A 27,704-nucleotide genomic window follows, 5' to 3' on the forward strand; every position below is an offset into this window, starting at 1 on the left:
AAAGGCAAAAACAACAACAACAACAACAACAACAACACAGACTCAAGTGCCATAGGCTCTTCCAACTGAGCCAGCCAGGTGCCCCTTTAAGATTTTTTATTTTTAAAGTAGGCTTCATGCCTAGTCTAGAGTCCAGTGTAGAGCTTGAACTCATGACCTTGAGATCTAGACCTGAGCTGAGATCAAGAGTCAGACACTTAAAAAAAAAAAAAAAAAAAAGAGTCGGACACTTAACCAACTGAGCCATCCAGGTGCCCCAAGATTTTAGTTTTAAGTAATCTCTACACCCAATGTAGGACTTGAATTTACAACTCCAAGAGTCACATGCTCCACTGACTGAGCCAGCCAGATATCCAAGAGTACATTTCTCTTGAGCTCTGAGAAATGTATAGAATTGCTGAATCACTAATTGTATACCTGAAACTATTATCACACTATGTTAATTATACTTCAATTTAAAATGCAAAAAAAAATTTTAAAAAAAGAAAATAAGTTTCACAAGAAGGACTTTTGTTCTCTAAGTCCTTATCTTTTACAATATCTGCAAGCCTTTTGAAACAAATAAAGGAGTTTTGGCAACTGGTTAAAAAAAAATAAAAGAAAAAGGAATTTATAAATGGCAATTCAGTTCTTTGTGGGCATCAACATCACCAGGGACTGAGGCTGGAAAGCCAAGATAAACTATTAAACTTACTTCTTTATAATAAAAATTCAGACAGTCTGCATCTTAGAACCAGAAAGAACTGCTGGAGGAGGACCCAGTCTTTTCTCATTCTCCATATAGGGCTATTTTCAGGAACTACTTAAAGAGTTCAGTTTCTTGGAAAGACTGTGGCACTTGAGAAGGAAAAATCCTTTCTTTAGTCATAGTACTAAAGAAGAGCAACAATATCTTCTAAAAATCTTATTTCATTTATGCTTGTCCCTAGAAATGGAAAGGACACAAGAATCTGTAGAATTTTCTAAACAATTTCTTCTGCTTAACTGCTAAGCTTCACCTTTATATCGAATTGCTGCAACCTCCAAAGGCAACCAGAGATGTTTTAGCCTGCCAGAGCAAACAGGGTTTTACAGCAGGAATTTTAGACCAAACAGGGTAAATCACTGGTCTGAAAAAAAGACACAAAACTCCCAACCTTCCCTGGAAAATTTGGGAACACATTGAAGAATGTGTCCCCATCTGGAAGGCAACATGGAGATCCACTCCACTGCATTTTATATTCTCTGGTACCAGAGCCTGGTGCTCTAAAGGTTTTTTGGTTGCATCACGAATGCCACTTGCTGTGGCCTAGAATATCTGCACTGAGAACACTCAGTGCAAATGCCATTTTCCTGGGCATGACAGACCTCCATCCCATCGCCAGTCAGCCTTTCACCAGCACATTAGGGTAGTTCTGCCCAGAATGCAAGGTGATATTACATTCTGGGTAGAACTTAAGGTAGCCACAAATATAGCCTTTTCTCCTTCTTACAGAATGGTGCCTTAGATTTGCGTTGCATTTTTGTAGGAGCAAAGCAGTGAGTGCAAATTAACTTTAGGATTAAGTCAACAAAACCTCCAGCTTTCAGAGGAGAAGGAAGTGGCAAACAGAACCCCTACAAGTAGGGATCCCTGGGTGGCTTAGTGGTTTGGCGCCTGCCTTCGGCCCAGGGTGTGATCCTGCAGTCCTGGGATCGAGTCCCGCATCGGGCTCCCTGCACGGAGCTTGCTTCTCTCGTCTCTCATGAATAGATTTTTAAAAAGCCCTGCAAGTAACTTTTTTTTTTTTTTAAGTAAGCTTTACTCCGGAGGTGGGATTTGAACTCAGGAAGCCGAGATCAAGAGTGGTGCACTTTAGTGGAGCTGGCCGGGCTCCCCCTCAAACTGAACCCCTGATAACCAAATTTCAGAGATCAGTTTAAGATACATAACTTTACTATTAAAACCCCCAAAACAAAATCCTGACAAAAACAAAGGTTTCTCATGAACTCTCTACTCCCCACCCTCCTCATCTTACAGGAATTAAAGGTGGGGAAGCGTTGGTGCACCTTCTGAGCTGAGTCTCCAGCCGTGAGCACGCGGCACGCTGTCCTGCGGCCCCAGATCTAGGACCCGGGCCTCGTACCCTCGCAGAATTTCCCGAGGTTCTCGCGCTCTTTTCTCTCTCAGAGCGAGCGAACCGGAAGGCGTGCGCGCGTGCACGCATGCGCGACGGAGGGGCCGGCCCGACGTCCATAGGGCGCCTGCGCTTGATCCCGCCGCCCCGAGGTCCCGCCCTGAGCCGAAGGCAGGAGTGGGCTGCGCAACTCCCGAGCCACTCGGCGCCCGACATTGTCTCCTTCTGAGGCGGCCTCATGAGAGTGAACACGTGGACCATATCCTTGCAGCCAGCTGGGATCTTGGAGGGCCTGCCACCTTGGTGCCACCTAGATGAGACACCTCCACCTTCAGGTCTTCCAGCATGTCCTCGCCCTTGGCGTGAAGGCCTCGAGCCTTAATCTTGGCCCGTGCAACACAGGCCACTGCCGCCGAGGGAGAGGGAGAGAGGCCGAGGATGTTTCCTGAGAAGAACAGCACTGCCATCTGGCTGGATAGCACCACACATCTGACTGCATTTCGTAGCTGTGAAATACGCTTGGGGCTGAATCAGGCTTCCATTGGACCTCTTTGGTGACATCTGATTTTTTTTTCCCCCCAGAAATGCTTTCCCAGGTAAGACTAAAGAAATGAGAAGCTCCCTCTCTCCCGCCTACCTATCCCCCTCCAGCTCCACAGATGAGAGTTAAAGGCCAGTGGCCAGGGCTAGTGGCCCAGTCTTGCCAATCATGAGAACTTTTCACCTACCAGGACGTACAAAGCAAACCAGCACATGTCTTTTCAGTTCTCCACAGTCTATTAGGTAACATATAATACTTTTCAACTGAAAGAATTTAACGTCGCATGCCTAGAGCCTTCTTATTTGGCCAGTCTCACTCGTGTTATGCTGACCATGTGTCACCAAAAATATCTTTGTAGATATTCATGCTACTAGATCCCTTTACCACTGTCTTGATTATGTGTAAACAAGAACCTTCATTTGAGTCATAATTAATCTCCAGATAACTAACTCATGTTAACATGCTTGTGGCTAAAAGTTTCCTTTGTGAATAGTCTCAAATTCTACTAAAGTAAAACTGACAGAAAGGGAGGAGGAAGGGGAAATATTGCCATTTGGCACATACTTCTTAAACCAGTTGAATCTGATTTTACTGTATATTTTAGCCAGTTTAACGTGATCTTTACTGGATTTTTGATTGGTTAAGGGTAGGTAAAGAGATTTTACATGACTGCTATCTTAATTTGCTGAGTTAGAGAAGTTCTTTGTCACTTGGTTCCTTAAATAGTTTGTTAATTTAGCTCTTTTGACTTTATGAACATTCTATCACCACTCAATAATTAGTTGTGGCTGTGTTTTGAATCCAGCTGTTTAAGAAGGAACAACTGGGAAGGAAATTGGGCCAAATTTTTTCTAGGAGGTGAGATCAAAATACGTGTTGATCACAAGCAAAAAGCCAAAATTAAATCAGGCATACAGAAAATGAACAAGGTGATTATGAAGCTTGCTTTAAATTAGATATAAATGCAGCAAGCTGAATCTTTGATTTCAGAGTCAGCTTAGGGCCAGCTGGCAGCCTCTGTAGTCCCTTGCACTGTGGCACATCCACTCAAGACTTAGTTCAGCTGTCTTCCCTCTTGATTCAAGTCATCCAAGGATCCTTTTTTGAAGTCATGAAAATAAGATAACGGACTGTCGTCAGCATTGGCAGTCACTTGCTCTGTTTTGATTTTTAAAAAGCCTTTCTAAGGAAGCTGATTGCATGTGATCTTATGCTGGAATAAATCTGTATCTGAGGATGCCAAAGGACTTGCTGCCAAGCCCGTTTCGCATACACTCTAAACTGGGAAAGGAGCCTTCTTTGGGATGATGGCCAAGGAGCTGGTCAGTTATGGATGTAGCTTAAAAGGTCATTGGCTTACTTGCAAGAATGCTGGCAGCCTCAACATTTGCTACAAATTCTCTCACTAGTCAATTGTTTTTGAATTTCTTTCCCACTGGGAAACCCAAGAATGTCTTTTGCCTGAGTGTACCATTTTCAGCTGATCTCTTTTCCTTGGGATACTAGGAATGATGCCCTGCTGTATCCCCTGTGAGTCATAGGTCTGGAGGCAGGAAGTCTTTCAAGTTCTTTGCATATAGCCACCACCCACCCTGTCTGTCCACACTCTCAAAAGAGGATAGACAGCATTTCTGAGGCTTAGACTCAGAAGTATCAGAATTAGAAAGGATTTCAGAAAGCCCTCCAAGAGAGTAACTAACCATGTCCATTTACCTGGCACTGAAAACTTTCCTGGGATACTGAACTTTCAATGCTAAAATTGGGACTCCTAAGCAAACTGGGATGGTTGGTCACACTAAACTGTTTTGCAGAGAAAAAACCTCGGCCCAGGAGGCTGACTTGCCCAAGCTAACAAAAATTAATCAGTGGAAGATCTTGAATTAGAATCTGGATCCAGCCCGGGGAGCACTCACCTGAGTGCCCGCCGAGAGCCCACCGAGTACCAGCTGAGCACCCACCGAGCGCTTACCTGAGTGCCCGCCGAGTGCCCATCTGAGCGCCCGCCGAACGCCCACCGATCGCCCACCTGAGTGCCCGCAGAGTACCCATCTGAATGACCGCCAAGTGCCTGCCGAGTGCCCGCCCAGTGCCCGCCTGAGCGCCCAACGAGCGGCCGCAGTGTGCCCACCTGAGCGCCTGCCGAGTGCCTGCAGAGTGCCCACCTGAGCGCCCACTGAGTGCCCGCCTGAGCATCTGCCAAGTGCCTGCCTGAGTGCCCACCGAGCGCCAGCCGAGCACTATTCTTGCCTCCCCTCCACCACGGTGCCAGGGCCCCGGGCTTTAGATGCTCACCCACACCGAAGACCCCGCCCACCCCTGGAGCCCTGTCCCAGCGCCCCGCCCTCTCTTCCGAAATGACCGTTCTTCATCACAGCGTTTGTCACAGTGCCTTGTGACTCCGGATTGTTTAAAGATTGTACTTACTTATTTGAGGGGGAGAGAGCGAGCGAGCCCGGGCAGGGACAGGGAGGAGGCAGAGGGAGAGGGAGACTCCTGGCTGAGCAGGGAGCCGATGACCCTGAGATCATGACCTGAGCCACCCAGGCACCCAGACACCTGATTTTTTTTGTTTGTTTCTCTTTCCTTGTTTTCCGTCAGGGCCCTGAGAACGGAGATGATCTTGTTCTTTTCTGTACCGCAGTGTCAACGCGTTAGCACACAGTGGGCACTCAGTAGAGGTTGAATTGACTTTGGGTGTCCCTCTTGCCAGAGTCCCTCTGGAGGGGCATTCCCGGGAGTACCCCCAACTCCCAGTCCAACTGTCTTTCCAACATCCTTTACCCGTCTCAAGCTCTACCCCGGTACCCCACCCAACTTTAACCCCTGCTTCCCTGAATTTCCCACCAAGGCCTCCCACCCATTAGCTCTTTCCCTTCTATGGGCATGTATTGCACTTCATATGCAGAATTGCAAATGCCATGGGGCGCCTGGGTGGCCCAGTGGTTGAGCATCTGCCTGTGGCTCAGGTTGTGACCCCGGGTCCCTGCATTGGGGTCCCCGCAGGGAGCCTGCTTCTCCCTCTGCCTGTGTCTCTGCCTCTCTCTCTGTCTCTCATGAATAAATAAAATCTTAAAAAAAAAAAAAAAAAAGAATCTGCTAGAATTCAGTGCTCTTTCTTCTTCGCTGGTACTTCCTTATATTCATACAGAGCATTGCATACAGTAGGTGCTTATGTTTCTGTTGTGGTTGTTTTCTGAGTTCATGGGAAGTGCTTTTCACAGATATGATAATTCTTAATTAGCAATGATCTCACTCAAAGTCATCCTGAATCAATTGTGAAACCAGGTCTCTATTTCTAGACTCTGAACAGAGTGAACAAAGGGGAGGAATAGAAGCACTTATGAAAACACAAGGATCAGCTAGTGAAGTAAGTCAGTCGGAGAAGGACAAACATTATATGTTCTCATTCATGTGGGGAATATAAATAATAGTGAAAGGGAATATAAGGGAAGGGAGAAGAAATGTGTGGGAAATATCAGAAAGGGAGACATAACATAAAGACTGCTAACTCCGGGAAACAAACTAGGGGTGGTAGAAGGGGAGGAGGGCGGGGGGTGGGAGTGATTGGGTGACGGGCACTGGGCGTTATTCTGTATGTTGGTAAATTGAACACCAATAAAAAATAATAAATAAATAAAAGGATGTTGGCAAAAAAAAAAAAAAAGAAAACACAAGGATCAGGCAAAGAAGAGGCCCATGTGTGCAGGTGAGCGGAGCAGTACTGCAACATATAGAACATGTAGTTAGTTATTAATCAGCAACAGTATAACTTTTGGTGTAAACATCAAAGAAAAGGATATATTCTTTCTCTGTCCTCAGAAAGAGTATGGTAGAAAGAAAAGCGCCATCATTCTTCTGATAAGGGAAGAAATGTAGCCATAGACGTACACACACACACACACACACACACACACACACACACACACGGTAATGACCATGTAATGAAAAAGCTATCACCTGACGTTCAGGGTTATATGTTTTCTAAGGACTTCAAAAGAACCTAACTCCCAGCAGTGTTCTTTATCATTTTGGATTTGAGACTTGCCCTGTTTTTGCCAGTTTTCTCCCCTGAGGTTTTTATTTTGTTTTGTTTTTACTGAGTTTTTAATAAAGTAGCATAAATACTAGGGATGATTAGCGGTTATACCTAGAGCTTTATGATCACTTACCTAAACTCATTCATTGCAATAATATTCTCATCTGCAAGATGCACTGTTGTTATCTGGGTGAGGGAATGAGAGAAAGCATTAGGAATATGAGGAGTTGAGGATTAAGACTAAAGAAATGACTACTAGAAACAAAGGTCCAGGAACAATGTTATTTATTGTGGCCATCTTCCGCATTTTGTGGGGTAGAGCTTGGCACTTAGTTTCTTACCCCCGGGATGGAGCCCAAGGAAGTGGTACATAGAAATGGAGCAACATAAACAAAATGGAAGTGACTCAGGTGTTTTGACACTCATTAAAGATGGGTGTTACTCTCAAAATGGAAGCCAGGGACCTACTTTTCTATTCCACCACACCTTTTCCTGCTGGTGACCAGGGACAGAGTTATCTGCCCTTCTGACTGATACGTAAAAACACAGGTGAACAGAGACTTGAGCTGACCTACTTTGCAAATACTTGTTATGGTATTAGCAAACTTACAGCAAGCAGGCAGTGGTCAGGTGGCCTCACAGCTATTCTAGTTTAGGCTGAAGGCCAGACTAGGAGCTGACTTTAGTTAGGATGGTACCTCTGAGAAATAAGTGCTAAAGATGCAAATTATTGGACCTTACCCAGACATTCTGAATCAGATTTTTTCTTTTTAAATAAACTTAAATTTAGAATAGTAGATTTACAGAAAAGCTGTGAAGATAGGACAGGGTTGCCATATACCACACATCCAGTTTTCAACTATTATTGTTGTTTTTTAAAGATTTTATTCATTTATTCATGAGACACAGGGGGTGGGGGAGCGGAGACACAGGCAGGGGGAGAAGCAGGCTCCATGCAGGGAGCCTGATGTGGGACTCGATCCTGGGTCTCCAGGATCACACCCTGGGCCGAAGGAAGGTACCAAACCGCTGAGCCACCCAGGGATCCCTAATTTTTTTAAAGACGTATTTATTTATTCATGAGAGCCCAAGAGAACAGTAGAGACATAGGGAGAGGGAGAAGCAGGCTCCTTGCAGGGAGCCTGATGTGGGGCTCCATCCCGGATCCTGGGATCACAACCGGAGCTAAAGGCAGATGCTCAACCGCAGAGCCACCCGGGCATCTCTAACGTACCCCTCTAACTCCCCGTTGCTACCCACGGTCTTGTGTGTTCTTCTGCTTCCCACACACGACCTCATGCTCTACGTCTATAACTAGACACATGATACCATACCCGTCTAGGGAATAAGCTAGGACGGCATCGATTCTCATGTGACTGTTCTTGTGTTGAGGACGTGTTCTTGTTTGCTGTAGTGGTGGCGACAAAACAGAGGGCCTCTCTCTCCACACACGGTGCCAGCTCGTGGGGAGATGAGGCAGGAAGGATGGCTTTCGGTTTGTGGACATTTCTACAACCGATCAGGAATGGCTCCCACCGTCCAGTGTCCCGGGTCTTTTTAGTTTTCAACTATTATTAACAGTAAAATAGTATGGTACATTTGCCACAAGTAGTGAATTTAATATGAATATTAAAGTTCATTTTTTTAAGTTTTATTTTTCTATTTTTTAAAGATTTTATTTATTCATGAGAGAGAGAGAGAGAGTCAGAGACATAGGCAGAGGGAGAAGCAGGCTCCACGCAAGGAGCCTAATGCGGGACTGGATCCCAGGACTCCAGGATCACACCCTAGGCCAAAGGCAGGTGGTAAACCGCTGAGCCACCCAGGGATCCCCCAAGTTCATACTTTTAAAAAATTTCCTTAGGTTTCACCTAATACCCTTTTTCTGTTCCAAGATCCCATCCAGAATGTCACATTACATTTAGTCATGTCTCCTTAGATCCTTCTTGGTTGTTAGTTTTTCAGACTTTACTTGTTTTTGATGACCTTGACATTTTAGGAGAGTACTGGTTAGATGTGTTGTAGAACATCTCTCCATTTGAGTTTGTTTGATGTTTTTCTCATAGTTCGACTAGTGTTAGAAGTTTTGGGGAAGAAGACCACAGAGATAAAGGGCCATTCTCATCACATCATATCAAGGGTATGCACTATCAACATAACTTATTGATGTTAATCTTGATCACCTGGCTTACGTAGTGTTTTAAGGTTTCTCTAGTGTAAAAGTTTTTTTCCTCCCTTTTCCTTTGAAAGGAAATCATTATATGCAAACTACACTACAGGATGGGGTGTTAAGTTGCATCTCCTTGAGGGTGGAATATCTACATAACTTATTTGGAATTCTTCAACATAGGAGATTTTCTATTTTCCATCATTTATCCAGTCATTTATATCAGTGTAGACACATGGACATTTATTTTATACTTTGATATATCTCCATGAGTTTTTTTGTTTTTAGCGCTTCATTACTTTTTGGCATTTAGTTTTTGGGGTAGGCACTTATTTTTTTCAGCAAGCTTTCCTGATGCTTCCAGGCATACTGCACATAAATAGGTTTTTTTTTTTTTTTTTTTTTTAATTTTTATTTATTTATGATAGTCACAGAGAGAGAGAGAGAGAGGCAGAGACACAGGCAGAGGGAGAAGCAGGCTCCATGCACCGGGAGCCCGACGTGGGATTCGATCCCGGGTCTCCAGGATCGCGCCCTGGGCCAAAGGCAGGCGCCAAACCACTGCGCCACCCAGGGATCCCCATAAATAGGTTTTGACGGTGAAGAAACTCCCTTGTTTGTGAGATTATGTGAGTCACATGGGCTGTAGTTAAAAATAAGTCTCAGGCCCATCCTTTGGAGATTCTGATGTAGTAGTTCTAGGGTGAGCCCTAAGATGTGGATTTTATAACGGTCTTCGGATGATTCTTATAATCAGATGTGTAAACATGGCCTTTTAATGAAGACTTTGGCGTAAGGCTTAAATTAGATAGATAGCTACAGTCCATGGTATTGGAAGAATAATGCTTTATATTTGGGGGTTGCAAGTGTGTTCACATGCACTCTGATTTAATTCTCATTATCAAAATATGAAAGAGGAAGAACATTTTGTAGATAAGAAGAGTGAAAACTCAGATGTCTTTCCTAAAATCACACAGTTGGGTATATCACCGTACTCTATGGCCAAGAAGCAGAAAAGCAATACAGAATCTGATGTGTTTGGGAATTGAAATAGCACTATTACATAACTATTAATAGTTATTAATATAACTAGTTACCTCACTAATAGTAAGATAACTAAAAAAATAGATATAGGGGATCCCTGGGTGGCTCAGCGGTTTAGCGCCTGCCTTTGGCCCAGGGTGCGATCCTGGAGTCCTGGGATCGAGTCCTGCATCGGGCTCCTGGCAAGGAGCCTGCTTCTCCCTCTGCCTGTGTCTCTACCTCTCTCTCTATGTCTATCATGAATAAATAAATAAATAAAAATCTTTAAAAAAATAGATATAGCCTGATTTTTAAGCAATAAGGAATTATACTATTATAATAAAATTGATCTACACAAAGTATTATTCCCAGTAACTTTTTATCCCATCAAAATAAACCAAATTCACTTAATATACTGAGGAACTACTATGTGCCTGATCTCTTCGTAAGACTCCATTTAAATTTTTATTCTTCACATTTTAACTTAAATTCTAGTTAACATGTATGTAATACTGATTTCAGGGGTAGAATTTAGTGACTCATCACTTACATATAACACCCAGGGCCCAAAACAGCAGGTGTACTCCTTAATCCCCATCACTCATTTAGCCCATCCCCTGCCCACCTCCTGTCCAGCAACCCTATTTGTTATGTCTAGTTATGAGTCTCTTAGGTTTTGCTTCTCTCTTTTTTTCCCCTTTGCCCTGTGTTCATCTGTTTTGTTTCTTAAATTCCACATATGAATGAAATGATACGGTATTTGTGTCTTATTTTGCTTATCCATAATACACTTTAGATCCATACACCTGACTCCATTTTTAAAACTTGAGAAATAAATCTCTATGAGTTTTCTAGGGTTGCCGTAACAAAATATAACTACAGTAGTTCCCCCATATCTATGGGGGATAAGTTCCAAGAATCCTAGTGAATGCCTAAAACTGGGTAGTACTGAATCCTACAGATACTATTGTTTTGCCTATACACACATATTTATGATAAAGTTAATTTATGAATCAGGCACAGCAAGAGATTAACAATAACTAATAATAAAGTAAAACAGTACTAACAGTATACTGTAATAAAAGTTATGTGAATGTGGTTTCTCTCTCAAAATATCTACTTGTACTGAAGTCCATCTTCTTATGATGATGTAAATGATAAAACCCTTATGTGATGGGACAAAGTGAGGTGAATGACAAAGGTGTTGTGACACAGTGTCAGGCTACTGTCGATCTTATGGTCAGAAGGATTATCTGCTTCTGGGCCATGGTTGACCTGTGTAACTGAAACCTTGGAAGGTGACACTATAGATAAGAAGGGAAACAACAGAAACTTATTCTCTCATAGTTCTGAAGGCTACAACCCAAAATCAAGATGTTGGCAGAATCATGCTTCCTCCAAAGCCTCGAGGGGAGGATCTTTCCTTGCTTCTTCCAGCTTCTGGTAGGGCCAGGCATTCCTTGGCCTCTATAACTTGTACCTCGCATCTCTGCCTCCATCTTCACATGTCCATCTTCCTCAGTGTCTTCACATGGCATTCTCTTCTTCTTACAAGGACAATAGTTCAAATGGCTTAAGGGCCACCCTCCCTCAATATGACTATTATTAACTATCTTAACTATTTTTTTTAAAGATTTTATTTATTCATGTAAGACAGAGAGAGACAAAGAGAGAGAGAGAGAGAGAGGCAGAGACACAAGCAGAGAGAGAAACAGGCTCCAGGCTGGGACTCCAGGATCACGCCCTGGGCCGAAGGCGCTCAACCACTGAGCCACCCAGGCATCCCTATCTTAACTATTTACATCTGCAATGACCCCATTTCCAAATAAGGTCATATTCTGAAGTACTAGGGGTTAGGACTTTAGCATCTTTTTGGTAGACACAATTTCAACTCATAACAAATCGGTGCCACACAATACACCGTTTTGAAGTGTACTATTCTGTGGTTTTTATTATATTCACTAGGTATTATATTCACTAGGTTGTGGAGGCAGTATCACTAATTCCAGACCATTTTCTTCATTCTAAAAGGATAACCTCATTCGCATTAGCACTGCCCCACCTGAACCCTCCCCTAGCCCCTGGGAACACTTATCTACTTTCTGTCTGTACAAATTTGTGTATTCATAGGCATTTCATGTAAAAGGACATTTCACAGAAATGGAATCATAAGATTTATCCACATTGTAACATGTATCAGCACTTCATTCTTTTTTATGGGTGAATAACATATGTATACATTTTGTTTATACATTTATTTATCAGTTGATGGACACTTGGGTTGTTCCCAATTTTTGGCTATCACCAATAATTCTGCTATAAATATTCATGTACATTTTTGTGTAACTGTTTCAAATTTCTTTTTTTTTTTTCTAAGTAGGCTCCATAATGAGGGCTTGAACTCAAGACTCAGATTAAGAGCTACACTGAGCCAGCCAGGTGCCCATGCATGACTGTTTTTAATTTTTTCTTACCTAGAAATGGAATTGCTAGATCATGTCATAATTATGTTTAACTTTTTGAGAAATGGCCAAACTGTTGTCTGAAACAGCTGTACTAATTCTTACTAGTAATGGATGAAGGTTCAAATTTCTGCATATCCTCTACAGCACTTGTGTATTGTCTTTTTTTTAAATAGGCTTCACACCCAGTTTGGAGTCCAATTTGGGGCTTGAACTTAGGACATTGAGATCAAGACCTGAGCTGAGATCCTGAGTTGGACACTTACCCAACTGAGCCACTCAGGTGCCCTTGTTATTTTTTTTTTTTTTTGACCATAGCCATCCTAGTGGATATAAGTGGTATCTCATGGTGGCTTTGCATAACTGAAGACGTTGAGCATCTTTTCATGTGTATATTGGCTATTTGTGTATCTTCTTTGAAGAAAGGTGTATTCAAATCCTTTGCCTTATTTATTTATTTATTTATTTTTTTTTTTTTTAAGATTTTATTTATTCATGATAGACATAGGGGGAGAGAGAGGCAGAAACACAGGCAGAGGGAGAAGCAGGCTCCATGTAGGGAGCCCGATGTGGGACTTGATCCTGGGACTCCAGGATCGCGCCCTGGGCCAAAGGCAGGCACTAAACCGCTGCGCCACCCAGGGATCCCTCTTTGCCCAATTTTAAATTGTCTTTTCATTGTTGAGTTCTAAGAGTTCTTTATATATTCTGGGTACTATATTTTTGTTCTATATAGGATTTGCAAAGCTTTCCCTCCCATTCTGTGGATTATCTTTCACTTTTTTTAAAAAAAGATTTTATTTATTTATTCATGAGAGACACATAGAGAGAGCGAGAGGCAGAGACACAGGCAGAGGGAGAAGCAGGCTCCACGCAGGGAGCCCGACACGAGACTCGATCCCAGGACTTAAGGATCACACCTTGGGCTGAAGGCGGCACTAAACCGCTGAGCCACCCGGGCTGCCCTATCTTTCACTTTCTTGATGGTGTTCTCTGAAGCATAAAAGTTTTTAATTTTGATTAAAAAGTCCAACTTACCTTTTAACTTGTGTTCGCTAGGTGTCATAGCGAAGAAAACCCTGAAAAACAGGCACTTTAAAATGATTACAGGAAAAAATAATTATAGAAGATGATTAGGAAACTAACATTATGAGATATGCTAGGTAGGTTTTCAAGGAAGAGCACAGAAACTCCCAACCTTTCAAAATAGTTACAAACTGTTTTAAATGGTTTAGGCATATGTTTGCTGAGAGACAGGTTCTAAGGTGATTTCTGGAAGTCTCAGTACATGTTAAGAGCATTAATAAGAACAACTAAGGAAACATCTTCATATTGTAATTGTAGACAATTCTACAAAATTTTTTGATACATTGAGAATTCAGAAGGATCACATTATTAGTGAAAAGAAAAAGCGTCTGCAATGAAAAATGTAGCAAATGGCAGAGTACTCTGAAGAACACAATGGACCAGAGAATAGAAAGTGCATTGTCTAGCCACTTCTCATTCGATACTGACTTACAATAGGTCTGTTGACTGCAGAAACAAAAGCATTTCCATAACTTAGAAAATCTACTTTTAAGACAGTTTTATGTTTAAGTAGTGGCCTAGAAGATGTGTTTCTAGTAACTGCCTGATACAAGGGAGGAAAGATATGGGAAGACCAATCACCCTGGCAATTCAGGGAGTCATGAGCACTCCTCCTGCAGCTATTTAACTATAAAATACAAGCCCCCCTCCCTCAAAATAAAATAATAAAATAAAATAAAATAAAATAAAATAAAATAAAAAATAAAAAATAATAAAATATAAATAAAATATAAAATAAGAAAATACCCAGAGCTTTTTTTTTTTAACTTTTATTTATTTATTCATGAGAGACACAGAGAGAGAGAGGCAGAGATATAGGCAGAGGGTAAAGCAGGCACCATTCAGGGAACCTGATGTGGGACAAGATCCTGGGATCACACCCTGAACCAAAGGCAGATGCTCAACTGCTGAGCCACCCAGGCGTCCCTCAAAGCTTTCTTAAGATCAGAAACAAGTAACCAACAGAAATATTGGGGTTTATAGGCCTCTTTATTATTATTTTTTAAAGATTTTATTTATTTATTCATGAGAGACACAGTGAGAGAGAGGCAGAGACACAGGCATAGGGAGTTTTGGAATATAGGTGAGGTTTGGTGGGGTGAGGTCTGAAGCCGACGACCAAGAAGGAATTCTTGAGACATCTTTGGTGCAAAATAGTGGTTTTATTAAAGCACAGGAACAGGACCCTGTAAGAGAGGAAGCAGGAAGAGCTGCTGCCCTGGATCTGTGAGGGATGGCTGATTATTATACCTGGGAGTTGGGAGGGGTTTGAGGATAGTATACTAAGAAATTTTGGAAGCAAGGACCTTGCTTCCATCCTTCCAGGACCTTCAGGGGGCTATAGTTGGGAAAAGGTCACTTGTTACCGTCTAATAAAACCTGAGTCATGAGACCCTTCAGATATGTATCAGTGGGCCATGTGCTTGGAGGATGATTGCCAACACGTATCTTGGGTGTTTAGAGATAAAGGAGATTTCTAAAGGAATTTTTATATGTTAAAGTAGACTTACAGGCTCTTGGGGGTCAGGCTAAGATTACCTTCAGCCCTTAGCAAAGTATGAACATCAAGGCAGTTGAGTCTAGAGGAATGTCACTCTCCCTGTTGCAAGAACTTGTTAACGTGCTTCCCCAGGCTTGTGCCGTGTCCTCTGCTAGCCCTGTGTTCCCCCATCATTGTAAATATGTGAATGTATATGAAGAATGGCTAGCTCCTTTGAATATAGAGAACCTGGGATTGTATTGTATTTGTACTGGATATAATCAAAACAACACAAAATTTCCCTTTCCCTCAAAGCTAAAAGCACAGGCAGGCATCAGTTAAACAGACTGTCAGAAAAGAACAGAAAACAGCGAAGTCAATACAGACACAATTAATTGGTGGATCACTGTCAGACAGCAGGGAGTTGGGAGAATTGTATTTCTATCAAACATGGAGGTAAAATGATCCTGATAAATTGAGGCATTAGAAGGGTTAAGAAATTATTTGTACAGAGGAAATTATATTCAATTGATGGAGAAAATCCAAGATATGTAATTACCTTGGCCCTAAAGTTATGATAAAAAGACAAAAAGGGATTTCTTTAGGCTATAGCAAAGATAGAATTCTCTTCAAAATCATTGTTACAAAGAACAGGATTTGTATTTATTCCCTCAAGTAAGTACCACTATTCTCTAAGCCTATATCTTAGTATATTATACGGACTTCCATTAAGTCCATCTTGGAAGCCTTGGTCTTCTCTGGTCTTCCCATAACATTATGCTTGTATCTTTATTTTTTATTTATTATTTTTTTAAAAAAGATTTTATTTATTCATGAGAGACCCAGAGAGAGAGAGAGAGAAAGGCAGAGGAAGAAGCAGGCTCCCTGCAGGGAGCCTGATGTGGAACTCTATCCGTCATGCCCTGGGCCGAAGGCGGTGCTAAACCGCTGAGCCACCCGGGCTGCCCGTATCTTTATTTTTTTTTAAGTACTCTTTTACAGGTCTTACCGTATTTATTTAAGTACCTTAATGTTCCCTTTAAGGTTGATGTAAAAGTCTGTTTTATAGAAATAATATTTTGCTTCAATGCTCTATTAATAGAAATCTGTTATATCCAGTATTATTTTTTAGGTCTTTCCATAATAAGCTTTTAAGCAATGGGTTAAATAAAATGGGACTCAACTAGAAAATTTGGCTCCATCTTTTTTCCCTTAGAAAAACAAAAGCTCAAGACAGATATACTATGTTTCAGCCAAGTTATTATTATTATTATTTTTTAAGATTTTGTTCATTTATTTATGAGAGAGGCAGAGACACAGGCAGAGGGAGAAGTAGGCTCCCCGGGGGGAGCCTGTACCCAGGACTCGATCCAGGACCCCAGTACCACGCCCTGAGCCGAAGGCAGATGGCTCAACTGCTGAGCTACCTAGGCGTCCCTCAGCCAAGTTACTAAGCAAGCTGCTTAAAATGCAACAGCGTTATCATAACTAGAAGCTCTTTAAAATAAAAAGATACAATTTTTGATGTACTTTTCAGATTAAACTATTCACCTATAAGCAAATCGAAACTTCTATCAGTATCTATTCATATAGTCTGTTCTCATACAAACTGTGGAGAACACACACACACAAAAACAAACCAAAAAACTCTTTCCTAATGATCAGAAAGCTTCTAGTGGCAATTTGGAGAAATACAACTGAAAACATTTTAGACAAGGAAGAAGGCTCCTGTGGGAACGTGAACACTGGAAAAAGAAAAGAGCTACCCCTTGATGAAATCAGGACTGCCAGAGTACTTGTTTTGTCTCTAGCATGGACCCTGGATCTGAAAGGTTCAAATCACAGCTGTTAAGTCTTACTTTCCTTATCATTAAGGATGTATTCATTAGGGGCACCTGGGTGGCTCAGTTGGTTAAGCATCTGCCTTTGGCTCAGGTCATGGTCCTAGAGTCCTGGGATCAAGCTCCACATGGGGCTCCCTGTTCAGCACAGAGCCTACTTCTCACTCTTCCTGCCATTCCCCCTGCTTGTGCTCATTCTCCCCGTCTCTGTCAAGTAAATAAAATATTTAAAAAGGAATACATTTACTAATTCAGTGTTGTTTTATTTTTTTTTAATTTTTTATTTATTTATGATAGTCACACACACACAGAGAGAGAGAGGCAGAGACACAGGCAGAGGGAGAAGCAGGCTCCATGCACCGGAAGCCTGACATGGGATTCGATCCCGGGTCTCCAGGATCGCGCCCTGGGCCAAAGGCAGGCGCTAAACCGCTGCGCCACCCAGGGATCCCTTCAGTGTTGTTTTAAACAAAGTGATACATTAAAAAAAAAAAAAGGCCATAGGATAGAGCCTAGCTCAAAGTTCTTAATTCTGTGACATTGGACATATTTTTTCATAACTACTGACATTCATATAACACCTTTAACTGAAACAATTCAGGAAACTATCACTAAATCATGAGAAGAAGTCTAATGTTTAAGGATGAACTAAATGAAACAAATGGACAAAAGAACTAAAAAATCAAAGTAGTAAGTTGTATCGTTAAGAACAGCTCAGTCTAGCATTTGTCTTGAAAAAGGAGTAGATTTCTGAGCTCACATCCATCCTGTATTAGTTTCAATAGTAATTAGGTATCTAGTTGATGCCACAAAGGCAGTTACAAGAAAAAATTCCTCCCTAATGAAGGTGATCTAAAAGGGAGATAATAAAATGAAATGTGATGTACCATGCATAGAAGAACATGTTAAGTACTCCAGGGACACAGGTGAGGAAGCAGTTAAATGTGCTTGATGTAAAAGGGTAAGAAGTGTTAAGGAGAATTAAGGGGAAGTGACATTTAAACCAAGCCTACAAGGAATGGGAGTCAGCCAGACACAATAGAGAGAAGGGCATTCAGGTGAAGGAAATAGTAAGAAATGTATACTCAGATTAGCAGAGACAATTAGGAAGACAGAATCCAAAACACTGCAAAGAATGCTCCAATGAAAAGGCTCCTCTGAGAAAAATGCCAATTTACAGAGAAGAGATATTATTTGCTCCATGGAATTGATTTTCTGGAGTCTGTGAGACTAACCAGCCATCTTTTGTGGGCAAAATAATCTCAAATACAAGAATGATAAAGAAAATTAGCTTTATTTATGTAAATTAAAAAGATTGTAGTGTTAGATTTTTGTCAAGTGTTTTCATTCTGAACAATTTACAAGAGTATTTATATACAAACATAATAAAATAGAGTACATCACATTGTTCCTGCTTGACTCAAAGTGTTTTCTCAATTCTGACCATGTCCCTATCACTCCAGTTTTTAATTTTTAACAGGGAAATACTATGATGTGACATAGTGCTTGATTCCTACATATAACACTGAAGTGGAAGGAGGAGAGTCAGTGATTACCAACAGTTAAAAAATATTTTTTCAACCAATATGACTCTATCATTAGATTTTTCCTATATTAAAATATGTTTCATGATAAAAAAAGTACTTGCATTCTGTCGATGATCTAAATTTGTTGTTTTATATAAACCTATATTTGACCTAAGTGTAGATACTAGTCTATATTAAACTTATTAATATGAATGTCTGTTATAAATGAAAATAAAATTGTCAAGAACAGAAATAACAGAAAATCCATTTGAGAAATTGAAGTGGAGATGCCCTATTCTATTTAAAATAAGTAAAATTTCCATTTTGCGAACCCAATACAAATCAAACCAAAAGGTGGTAAAAAACCATGATATTTATATACACCAGATCTTAAGTCACACTGTAGGGCTATAATTAATTAACTTGTACTACTATATAGTGGATATTTTCTAAATATCTTTCCAATCATTTATGTTGAGAAATCCAAGAACGTTTAATATAATTACTGAATAAGGCAGAATTTTAGCAATTGGTATACAATATAAATGCAGATAATTTATACTATAGTCAAATCTATATTTACTAAAGTATTAAGGATACCATGTGTGTATGGACTGTCAGAAGAAATCCATTTCATTTCTAAAGCAGTGGATTGTTTAATATGTTCAATTCTTTAGCACTTTCTTGAAATTCCTGGCAAGAGCTTTGTGGTTTTATTAAATTGAAAAAAAAAATTCACAAAAAATGTTAGGTTTGATATTACTTCAAAAAGTCACAGCTATTGAAGACAATCAACCAGACCTTCAAGTGCACTTGTGTCTAAAATGTCACTTTGTCCCCTAAGAAAAGGAAATGATCAAGTATTTTAAGATGCTTACTATTAAAAAAAATAATCAGAGGAAGTTGGTCTTTAATTGGATGCTTGTATTCTTTCCAGGGTTCTTAGTATGTTTAGATGTTGGTATCTTGATTTTTACACTTTCCTGATTGCCCTTGATAGCAGCCTCAAGGCGGGCTTTCAGGGCTGGAGAAGAAGCCATTACATTTTTAAAAACTGATGAATACTGAGGCCCAATCTGCATGAGATTTTGCAAAGCGAAGTCATGTAAATTTTTCATTACAGAAGTTGCAGATCCCAGATCATTATCATCCAAAAGGAAGGAAATGAGGATGGGCAGGAGACAGGCCACCAGCTGAGAACCTGGCAAGTAAATAAATGATGTAAGTTCTGGGTTAAAGGGTGTAGATATTTATTACATAAAGTTGTAAACTCACTTATCTGTACACATTTTTTCCTACTGAAGGGGAAAAAGGATCCTTCTAATTTCTCCTCTCAAATTAGTACTACATAATATCAATACTTGGAATTAACACCTGCCTTTCAATGAATGCAGAAATATAATGTTGAGTGACCAACTGAATGTTTTACATTTAGAATAACATTAAACTTCTGATCTGGGACAGATTCTTATTTTAGTATGAATTTAATGCTGACACTTACGGTGTTGTTCTTCGGCAATGGCCACCAGTGCTTGCAAGACCTTTATGCCTTCTTGAAAGATCTGAAGCTCAGCAGTGTCTTCAGGCTTTCTCTTGTCTATTTCCTGTAGCTTTTCCACAATAGAGGATACTAAAGAGTATATGTATGGGTAAGAAACAGCTGGATTTGGATACTGAAAAATGGAAAGTAGTAGCTGATAGGTCTTGATTTGTACCTAATCAGATAAGAGACAAAAGAGTATAAACTGTAAACATAAATTTATATTAACATGCAGATTGCAATCTAAATTTTTAAAAAGGAAATAAAAATTGTGAACTGAAACGTTTTTCTTGAGAAAAGTCTCTTAAAAAGGCATTTTAATTTATTTCTAATTTAATTTTGGAAGTCCAAGTGCTAACAGGTGTTAAGAGGGACAACAGCCCCCCAAAAATGGAGTCACCTGGGCAAAGCCCATGTTACCAAACCAAGATTCAATACCTGACTTAATTACAGTTTCAACCTCTCCCAAGACTGGAATCTTAAACCAGTCAATCTGGAATTACCTGGTCAGCACTATGAGGTAATCTGCCTGATAGACCCCTGCTAGCCCCCTAAGGGATGTAGCTTTGGCTGAAACAATCCACTCTTTGCTAGTAACTTCCTCGTCCCTTGTTCTGTCTATAAATTTTTCTATTTGGTATGTTGGTTGCTGCCCAATTTGTGAATCACTGAATGAAGCCAATAAAATCTTTAAAATTTACTCAGTTGAATTCTGTTCCTTGACAGATTTGGTGATAGTGATGGGATCCAAAGGAAACCTCTGAAGGCTTTGGTGTGGGGGGTGTGGCGGGGGAAGGAGAAACACAGATGTGGACTGCTGGTTCCATCTGCAGTTCTCCATTTGTATGGAATCCCAGTCTGCAGTCCCCATTTGTTGGGGTCTGCTGGTTCAGTTTTTTCCCCAGACCCCGCTTCCACATTGAGAAATGCTGGTGTTGCACACAAGGCCTCTACAGGCCAGTCTGCAGTAACATCTCTTTGGTCGTTTCTGGTATGTTGATGTGCACACGAAATAAGACTGCTGTATAGGATAAATTGGTCACAGAATGGGTTAGAATAACACAGGTTACCCACCAACCTCAAGAGAATTTCTGTGCAACAAAGTACACTTTAAAACACCATACAATCCCCACAAAGCAACACATCCCTCTTAGGTATTAGTTTGGCTCTGAGAGACCCAAAGATTTAAAGAAATGGAATCCTTAAATTCCAAAAAGTTGAACAACCCACCTTTTGCCATACCTGCTTATTTTATGTCTAAAGATTATGGTCTTTCTAGCTATAAAGACCTTTAAGAATGGCAAAATCTTACTAAAGGCAACAACCATTATGGAGAAAGTGCCAACTAGACAAGGTCATTTAAGAAGTGCACTTAAAAGCAAGAGTTTCCAAATCAAACAAAGAGAATGGGATACTTATTTTAATTGTTATGCAGAAGTTTCCAAAAGGCTTTAAGATTCCAAAATAGCTCCACTGAAAGTTTCTTGCAAAAAGCAAATAAAAAATTAGACACAAAAGGTATCTAAAACAACACCTCCTGCACTGCAGCCTTCTAGGCCCATCATCAAAACGTGGCCCAGAAACTGGTGTCTCATTTCTTTTAAGATTTTATTTATTTGACGGATATAGAGAGAGCCAGAGCACAAGCGGTGGGGGGAGAAGGGGACAGGAAAATGGCAGAGGGAGAGGGAGAAGCAGACTCCCTGCTGAGCAGGGAGCCCAATGTGGGGCTTGATCCCAGATCCTAGGATCACAACCTGAGCTGAAGGCAGATGCTTAACTGGTTGGGCCACTCAGGTGCCCTGTGATGTCTCATTTCTAATTAACTGGGATATTGGAAAAAAGATTGTTCTCAAAGGTTTTGTGTAAATCCTTCAACCCCAATTCGAATGCCTCCATATCTATCTTGGAAGGAAGGCCTCTGGTCCCTCCTGGAGCTGAAGAGATTCTGAAGGAATTTCTGGTACACTACTATTATTCTTTAAACAGACAAGGGAAACTAAAATTAAAACTAATGGAAAACCTCACCAAATTCTGGTAGATACTGGAGCTACACTCTCTGTGTAAATCCCACTCGGGACTGCACATGGCATGGCATCCCAGGGAAACTGGTAGAAGCCAGCTAAGGATGACAATCCTTACCAGAGTCCACCTCCCAGGTCTGTCTATAGTAACTAGTAGATTAAGGGAAATAAAACATCTTTTCCATCCTCTTTGAGGATGCCTCTTGAGTTCAAGGGGTTGGCTGGTCAGTATGGCCAGGAATATTTACTATTTGTCCTGGCTAAAACCTGACACAGAAGAGGTTCAAAAGAACCTTTCTTTTTTTAAGGTAAATTTATGGTCAAAAGTTGGGGGGGCAGGGCAGCCCCGGTGGCCCGGCGGTTTAGTGCTGCTTTCTGCCCAGGGGCGTGATCCTGGAGACTGGGGATCAAGTCCCACGTTGGGCTCCCTGCACAGAGCCTGCTTCTCCCTCTGTCTGTGTCTCTGCCTCTCTCTCTGTCATAAATAAATAAAAAATCTTAAAAAAAAAAAAGTTGGGGGGCAGCCTGGTGGCTTAGTGGTTTAGCGCCACCTTCAGCCCAGGGTGTGATCCTGGAGTCCCAGGATCGAGTCCCACGTCAGGCTCCCTGCATGGAGCCTGCTTCTCCCTCTGCCTGTGTCTCTGCCTCTCTCTCTGTCTCTCGTAAATAAATAAATAAAATCTTAAAAAAAAAAAATTGGCCAAACTAGAAGCAGATTTTCAGAGCCTGATGGGAACTTTTTTTTTCTTCCTTAAACTAAAATGAAACTCTGTACTCACTAAAATACTCTAAGACACACAATTCTAAATCGAAAACCATAGCAATCTCTTGTTTTCCATCTTAGTTGATGATCTCCTATATATAAAGAAGCAAACTGAAGATAATGTAGTTGTATAGGTGGATCAACCTATGAAGTCTTTTAAGGTGCAAATCAATTATTTGAGGAGTTCAAAGCAATTGTCCTTATTTTACAAGTTTTTGCAAAAACAGAAATGAGGTTCCAGAAACAATTTAAAATCCATCTATCCTTTTTACCAATCCCAAAACGTACCCTTTTTATCTCGAAATGCTTATTAAGTATTGTTAAAAATTCAAGTCAAAGGGAACAAAAGTCCTTTCTGGAGGATCTTGCATTCTCTTTCCTGTACCTTTGAGATATAAATGATTTACCAGGCATTCTCTGGGAACTCTTATCTAGACCATTCCTGATTCCTAAAACTGAAGGGAAAAAGAGGGAGAAGAGGCCTTTTTTTCCTGTTTTTTAAATGGGAGGGGTGCTTGGGTGGCTCAGCAGGTTAAGAATCCAACTTGATCTCAGCTCAGGTCTTCATCTCAGGGTTGTGAATTCAAGTCTCAAATAAATAAGGGGCACCTTGGGCTCCATGCTGGGAGTGGAGCCTACTTAAAAAACAAAAAACAAAACTACTATATAATGGAATATTATTCAGCCATAAAAAAAGAATGAAATCTTGCCATTTGACAGGGTAGAAGAGCTAGAGTATTATGCTGGGCAAAGTAAGTTAGAGAGAGACAATGCCATATGATTTCACTCATATGTAGAATTTAAGAAACAAAACAAGCAAAGGGGGAAGAAAACAGGGAGGGAAATCAAGGAACAGGCTCCTAACTATAGAGAACAAACTGATGGTTACCAGAGGGGAGGTGGATGGGAGAGTGGGTGAAATAGATGAAGCTGACTAAAGAATACACTCGTCATGATGAGCACTGAACAGTGTATAGAATTGCTGAGTATACTGTACATCTGAAGCTAATATAACACCGTATGTTAACTGGAATTTAAATAAAAACTTAAAAGACAAATCTTAAATGTCTTCTCCACAAATGTTAGTAAAGAAAACTTTAGCCAGCTGAGCAGGTAACCTTATCTCAGCTGGCAGAAACACAATTTGGGTCCAACTGCTCTTTAATTAACTGGTAAGTTTTGCATATCATACCTATGTTATGGCTCAAATTTAAAATAAAAGCTCTTTGCTTGAGAACATCTAAGGAGTGACCAGGGAGGGCCATCAAAAATGTCATGAATGTTTTCCAACATCACTGATTCCAAACACCTTGATGCCAAAGACGCTTGGCTCTAAGGCATAAATAACTTAAGGAAGATACCTAATCATTCAATCCTTGTTTGATCAATTCCTGGATGTGTGAGAGGACACATACAACAGACTGCCTACCATCCTCAATAAAACTCCTGATCCCCTTGCAAGGATGAGACTCATGCTCCTTTTCCTTTCTGAGTCTCCTAGATGATTTGTGTATCTGCTCTATGTCTTCAATAAACACTGCCCATTCTTCCTTTTGGCTTGTGTTTGATTTCCATCCTGTGCAAGGCCAAAGACCTTCTTAGGGTGGGTCCTGCAGGATCCCTCTGGGTCCTCAGACCTGGCCTGCCTATATCTGTATGTCTACTTAAAAATCGTTTCTAAAAATCTTTTTAGGAACTTGGAACCTTAAAATTATACTGAGGTAAGTTGAAAGATGGATAGTCAATGAATATCTGGATCATTTCCAAATAAAATAAAAAACTGAAACATTAATTACTGAACATAGGTTTATCTGTTTTTGGTTTATTACCAAGAAATTTAGTAAACATATTTGGTTCCCCACCAAATATTTACTGAGGAAGATTATATTTTTGGAAATTATAAAATGTATTCATAAATTTGTCAATCTCAAGAATGATAGTATAACAGCTCACAGTTGTTCACTTAGTTTTCCATTAGCAATTAAAGTTTCTGGGGCACCTGGCTGGCAGAGTCGGTTGAGGGCCCAACTCTCGGTTTCAGCTCAGGTCATGATCTCAGGGTCATGGAATTGAGCCCTGGGTGATGCTTCGCACTTGATGTAGAGTCTGCTTGAGACTATCTCTCCCTCTATCACCCTACCCCACCGCATGTATTTTCTCTCTCTCTCTGTCTCAAATAAATAAGGGGCACCTAGTTGGCTCAGTCAGTTAAGTGTCTGACTTTGGCTCAGACCCTAATCCAGGGTCCTGGGATTGGGCCCTGTTGGGGGCTCCTTGCTCCGTGGGGAATCTGCCCACTTACCCTCTGCCCTCCTCCCCTTTTCCTGCGGTCTCTCAAATAAGTGAAATCTTAAAAATCAATAAATCTTTTTAAAAAAGAAGTTAAATCTAAAAAGATTTTATTCATTTATTTGAGAGAGAACAAGCATGTGTGCACGTGCACAAGTGAGGAGATGGGCAGAGGGAAAGCAGACTCTGTTGAGCAGGGAGACAGATGCAGGGCTCTATCCCAGGACCCTGAGATCGTGACTTGAGCTGAAGCCAGCTGCTTAACCAACTGAGCCACCCATGCAGCATAAAAATTAAGGTTTCTAAGAGTTAAAAAGTTTTTCATGTACATAATTAAACTACTAGAAGTATTTGTCAGCAGGCCCTCTAGCTCAACTATAGGCTCCAACAGTTAAGACCAGAAATAGACAAGATTGCTTAACTCATGCTCTAACTGAAACCCATTGTTATTTCTTATCGTACTTTCTTGAGGCACTGATGGAAGATGTTTTGCAATGACCTGAATATTCCAATTACCAGGCCAGAAAAGCCCCAATAGCAACGAAGACCACATCCCATGCCTTTCCCTCCCATGATGCCTAGCAACGAAGACCACATCCCATGCCTTTCCCTCCCATGATCACTTGCTGCACACATACCAATCCCCTCCCATGATAAGTGCTGCCTGCTTTTACATGTATCCCTCAAACCTCTCCCTATAAAATTCTAAGTGTCCATATTGTTGGCAGAGAGGTCAGCTGTAGCTTGAGCTACCTCGCCTGGAAGCTGGTGCCCAATATAAAGCTCTCCCTTTCTCTTTTCCAAACCCTTGTCTTTTGAGTGATTAGCTTCTCTTGCAGTTAGTTTACCTGTGTTTGGTAACAGTGTTGACAAACTCAGCCAGGAGCTATGCTTTTGCTTTGTCCAGTTCTCTTGGGATGCCTAGGAATGGAGCAGTTGGCCTAAGCAGCATGCCAGGGCTTAACCATTTGTTTCTTGAGTTAGTGAGTGTAATCCATTCATTGATAACAGAATCATCTTTGTATCCTAGTAAAGTAGGATGTGTGTTTCAGTAAAAGAGAGAATGAGGACTGCAGATGCAATTTTGTTGAGGGAAAAGAAAGTATTTTTTTCCTCAAGTGGTTAAACCGTTGTAGCTTGAGCTACCTGGTTATTTCAGGTATGGGAAAGAGGAAAAACAGGACAAAATCCGAAAGTACAAAAGAAAGTTATAGAAGGTTTGTGGAAAGGGATTTTGCTAAAGGAATTTTATGCATGGTCAAGCCGCCTAAGATTAGAATAAATCTGTTTAAAAAAATGAGCCTTAATATAAAAAAATACACTGGTACAAACTTAGATTTTGACTTTCTCTGTTAAAATGACAAAGTTTTCTTGATTATTGGTCTGCTCTTGTTAAGAGATTATAAGAGGTTTTTTTCTGCCTTTTAAAATAATCTGCCTAGAAAATAAAGATTCTATATTTTATCAAAATAATTTCCTGTTTCATGTTGTCTTATCAAGTCCTTGATTACTCAGGAAAACTGAATCTTCTCTATTAAAAGAACTAAGTTTTGTCTGTTCTTTAAACTATGTAACTTGCTGTATTGCCCATGAAATTTTTAACTGTCCTTCTGATTAAATTGATAATGAAGTATTGTTTCATAGTGATCTATAATCCTACTATTTGATGAAATGTTTGACAACCTTTTGATACTGACAAATTCCCCCAAATCTAATTCTAAATTAAGTCTTTCTTTCTTTCTTTCTTTCTTTTTTTTTTTTTAAATTTTATTCATTTGACAGAGAGAACAAATTAGCACAAACATGGGGAGCTGCAGCAGGAGAGGGAGAAGCAGGCTCCCCACAGAGCGGGGAGCTAGACGTTTGGCTAGGGTTTGGCCTCAGGACCACGACCCTGAGCTGAAGGCAGATGTCCAGCTGATTGAGCCACCCAGGTGTCCCTAAATGAAATCTTTCTGACCCAGAACCAACTTTGGAATTTTTCATATGGCTCCTGGAAAATCACAAAAGAATTATTTTTGCTCCTTACAAAACCAGAGCTGTTAAACTAACTAGGCTTATTTGATATTAAATCATGTGGGAAGAATTCTCAAAAGGAAGTAATACTAAGCTGCCTTTATGTTGTATTTCTATAAGTATAGGTTATAAATGTTACAGAAATATGTGAAATTCCTGGAAATCTGACATGTCTTTGTATAACGTTATTAGTGATAATTCTTATTATTACCTTAAAATACTGTGTGTCAACCAAATTTTTATGTTAGTTCCATTATAATGAACTCTCCTCAGAGCTTTAACCATGGACATTTTTAAGTCTTCTGTCATGTACAGTTATATTTTACTCTGATTCTTTTGCAAAAGTGAGACTCATGGAAAAGACCCTATAAAATTATTTTTGTATATTGATTCCTGCAGCAGGGTCTTCCTTTGATTTAACAGATTTTAATTGGTTTGGGTCTTGGAGGCTGTGGCTGCAAAGTGCACTCCAGACATTAGAAATTATCCTGCTTATGCTAATCATAATAATCATCTCCATGGTGTCCTGTTCTCCTCAAATGTTTTAAATGCATGTTTGTGGCTGCTAACCACCATGCAAACGACCTGCAAAAGACTGGAACGTCAGAAACGGAACAAAAAGAATGACCAATTTAAAAAATGTGAACCTTAAAGTAACTTATGAATACCACAAAGATCAGCAAAAACTGCAAGAACTTCAATGGTAGCACTAATGTTTTCAACTTTGACCAGAAAAGGTGAGAGTATGATCAAAACGGGGGAGATTGTTTTTTTTTTTTTTTTTTTTTTTTTTTTAGATTGTTAAAAAAAGAGA

The 27,704-nt window shown here is 40.4% G+C and overlaps 1 protein-coding gene and 2 long non-coding RNA genes across 16 annotated transcripts in view; 1 reads left to right on the forward strand and 2 right to left on the reverse strand.

The window, feature by feature from the left end:
• Positions 1 to 2,551, reverse strand: part of LOC140639783 (uncharacterized) — a 28,990-nt gene extending 26,439 nt beyond the window's left edge. The window contains exon 1 of the long non-coding RNA XR_012036408.1: positions 2,029 to 2,551. This is a non-coding gene — a long non-coding RNA (uncharacterized lncRNA). The remainder of the gene's footprint in view (positions 1 to 2,028) is intronic.
• A 15,456-nt stretch (positions 2,552 to 18,007) lies between these two features.
• HEATR5A (HEAT repeat containing 5A) overlaps positions 18,008 to 27,704 on the reverse strand; it is a 112,017-nt gene continuing 102,320 nt past the window's right edge. For 13 of the 14 annotated variants that reach the window (XR_012036405.1, XM_072838170.1, XM_072838165.1 and 10 more), the window contains 2 exons: positions 19,760 to 19,973; positions 18,008 to 19,459 (listed from right to left, as the gene is read on the reverse strand). Coding sequence is in view for 12 of the 14 variants with exons in the window: in XM_072838170.1 (XP_072694271.1) it covers positions 19,152 to 19,459; positions 19,760 to 19,973 (522 nt within the window). In the remaining 2 variants the exon portion in view is untranslated. Of the gene's footprint in view, positions 19,460 to 19,759; positions 19,974 to 25,722; positions 25,901 to 27,704 lie in introns of those variants that run through there. The other variant, XR_012036404.1, reaches the window with a different exon arrangement.
• LOC140639782 (uncharacterized) lies at positions 19,147 to 27,659 on the forward strand. The gene is made up of 2 exons (XR_012036407.1): positions 19,147 to 19,479; positions 26,657 to 27,659. It is a non-coding gene; the product is annotated as an uncharacterized lncRNA (long non-coding RNA).

This window comes from Canis lupus, chromosome 9 (assembly GCF_048164855.1).
Source record: "Canis lupus baileyi chromosome 9, mCanLup2.hap1, whole genome shotgun sequence".
Classification (NCBI taxonomy): domain Eukaryota; kingdom Metazoa; phylum Chordata; class Mammalia; order Carnivora; family Canidae; genus Canis; species Canis lupus.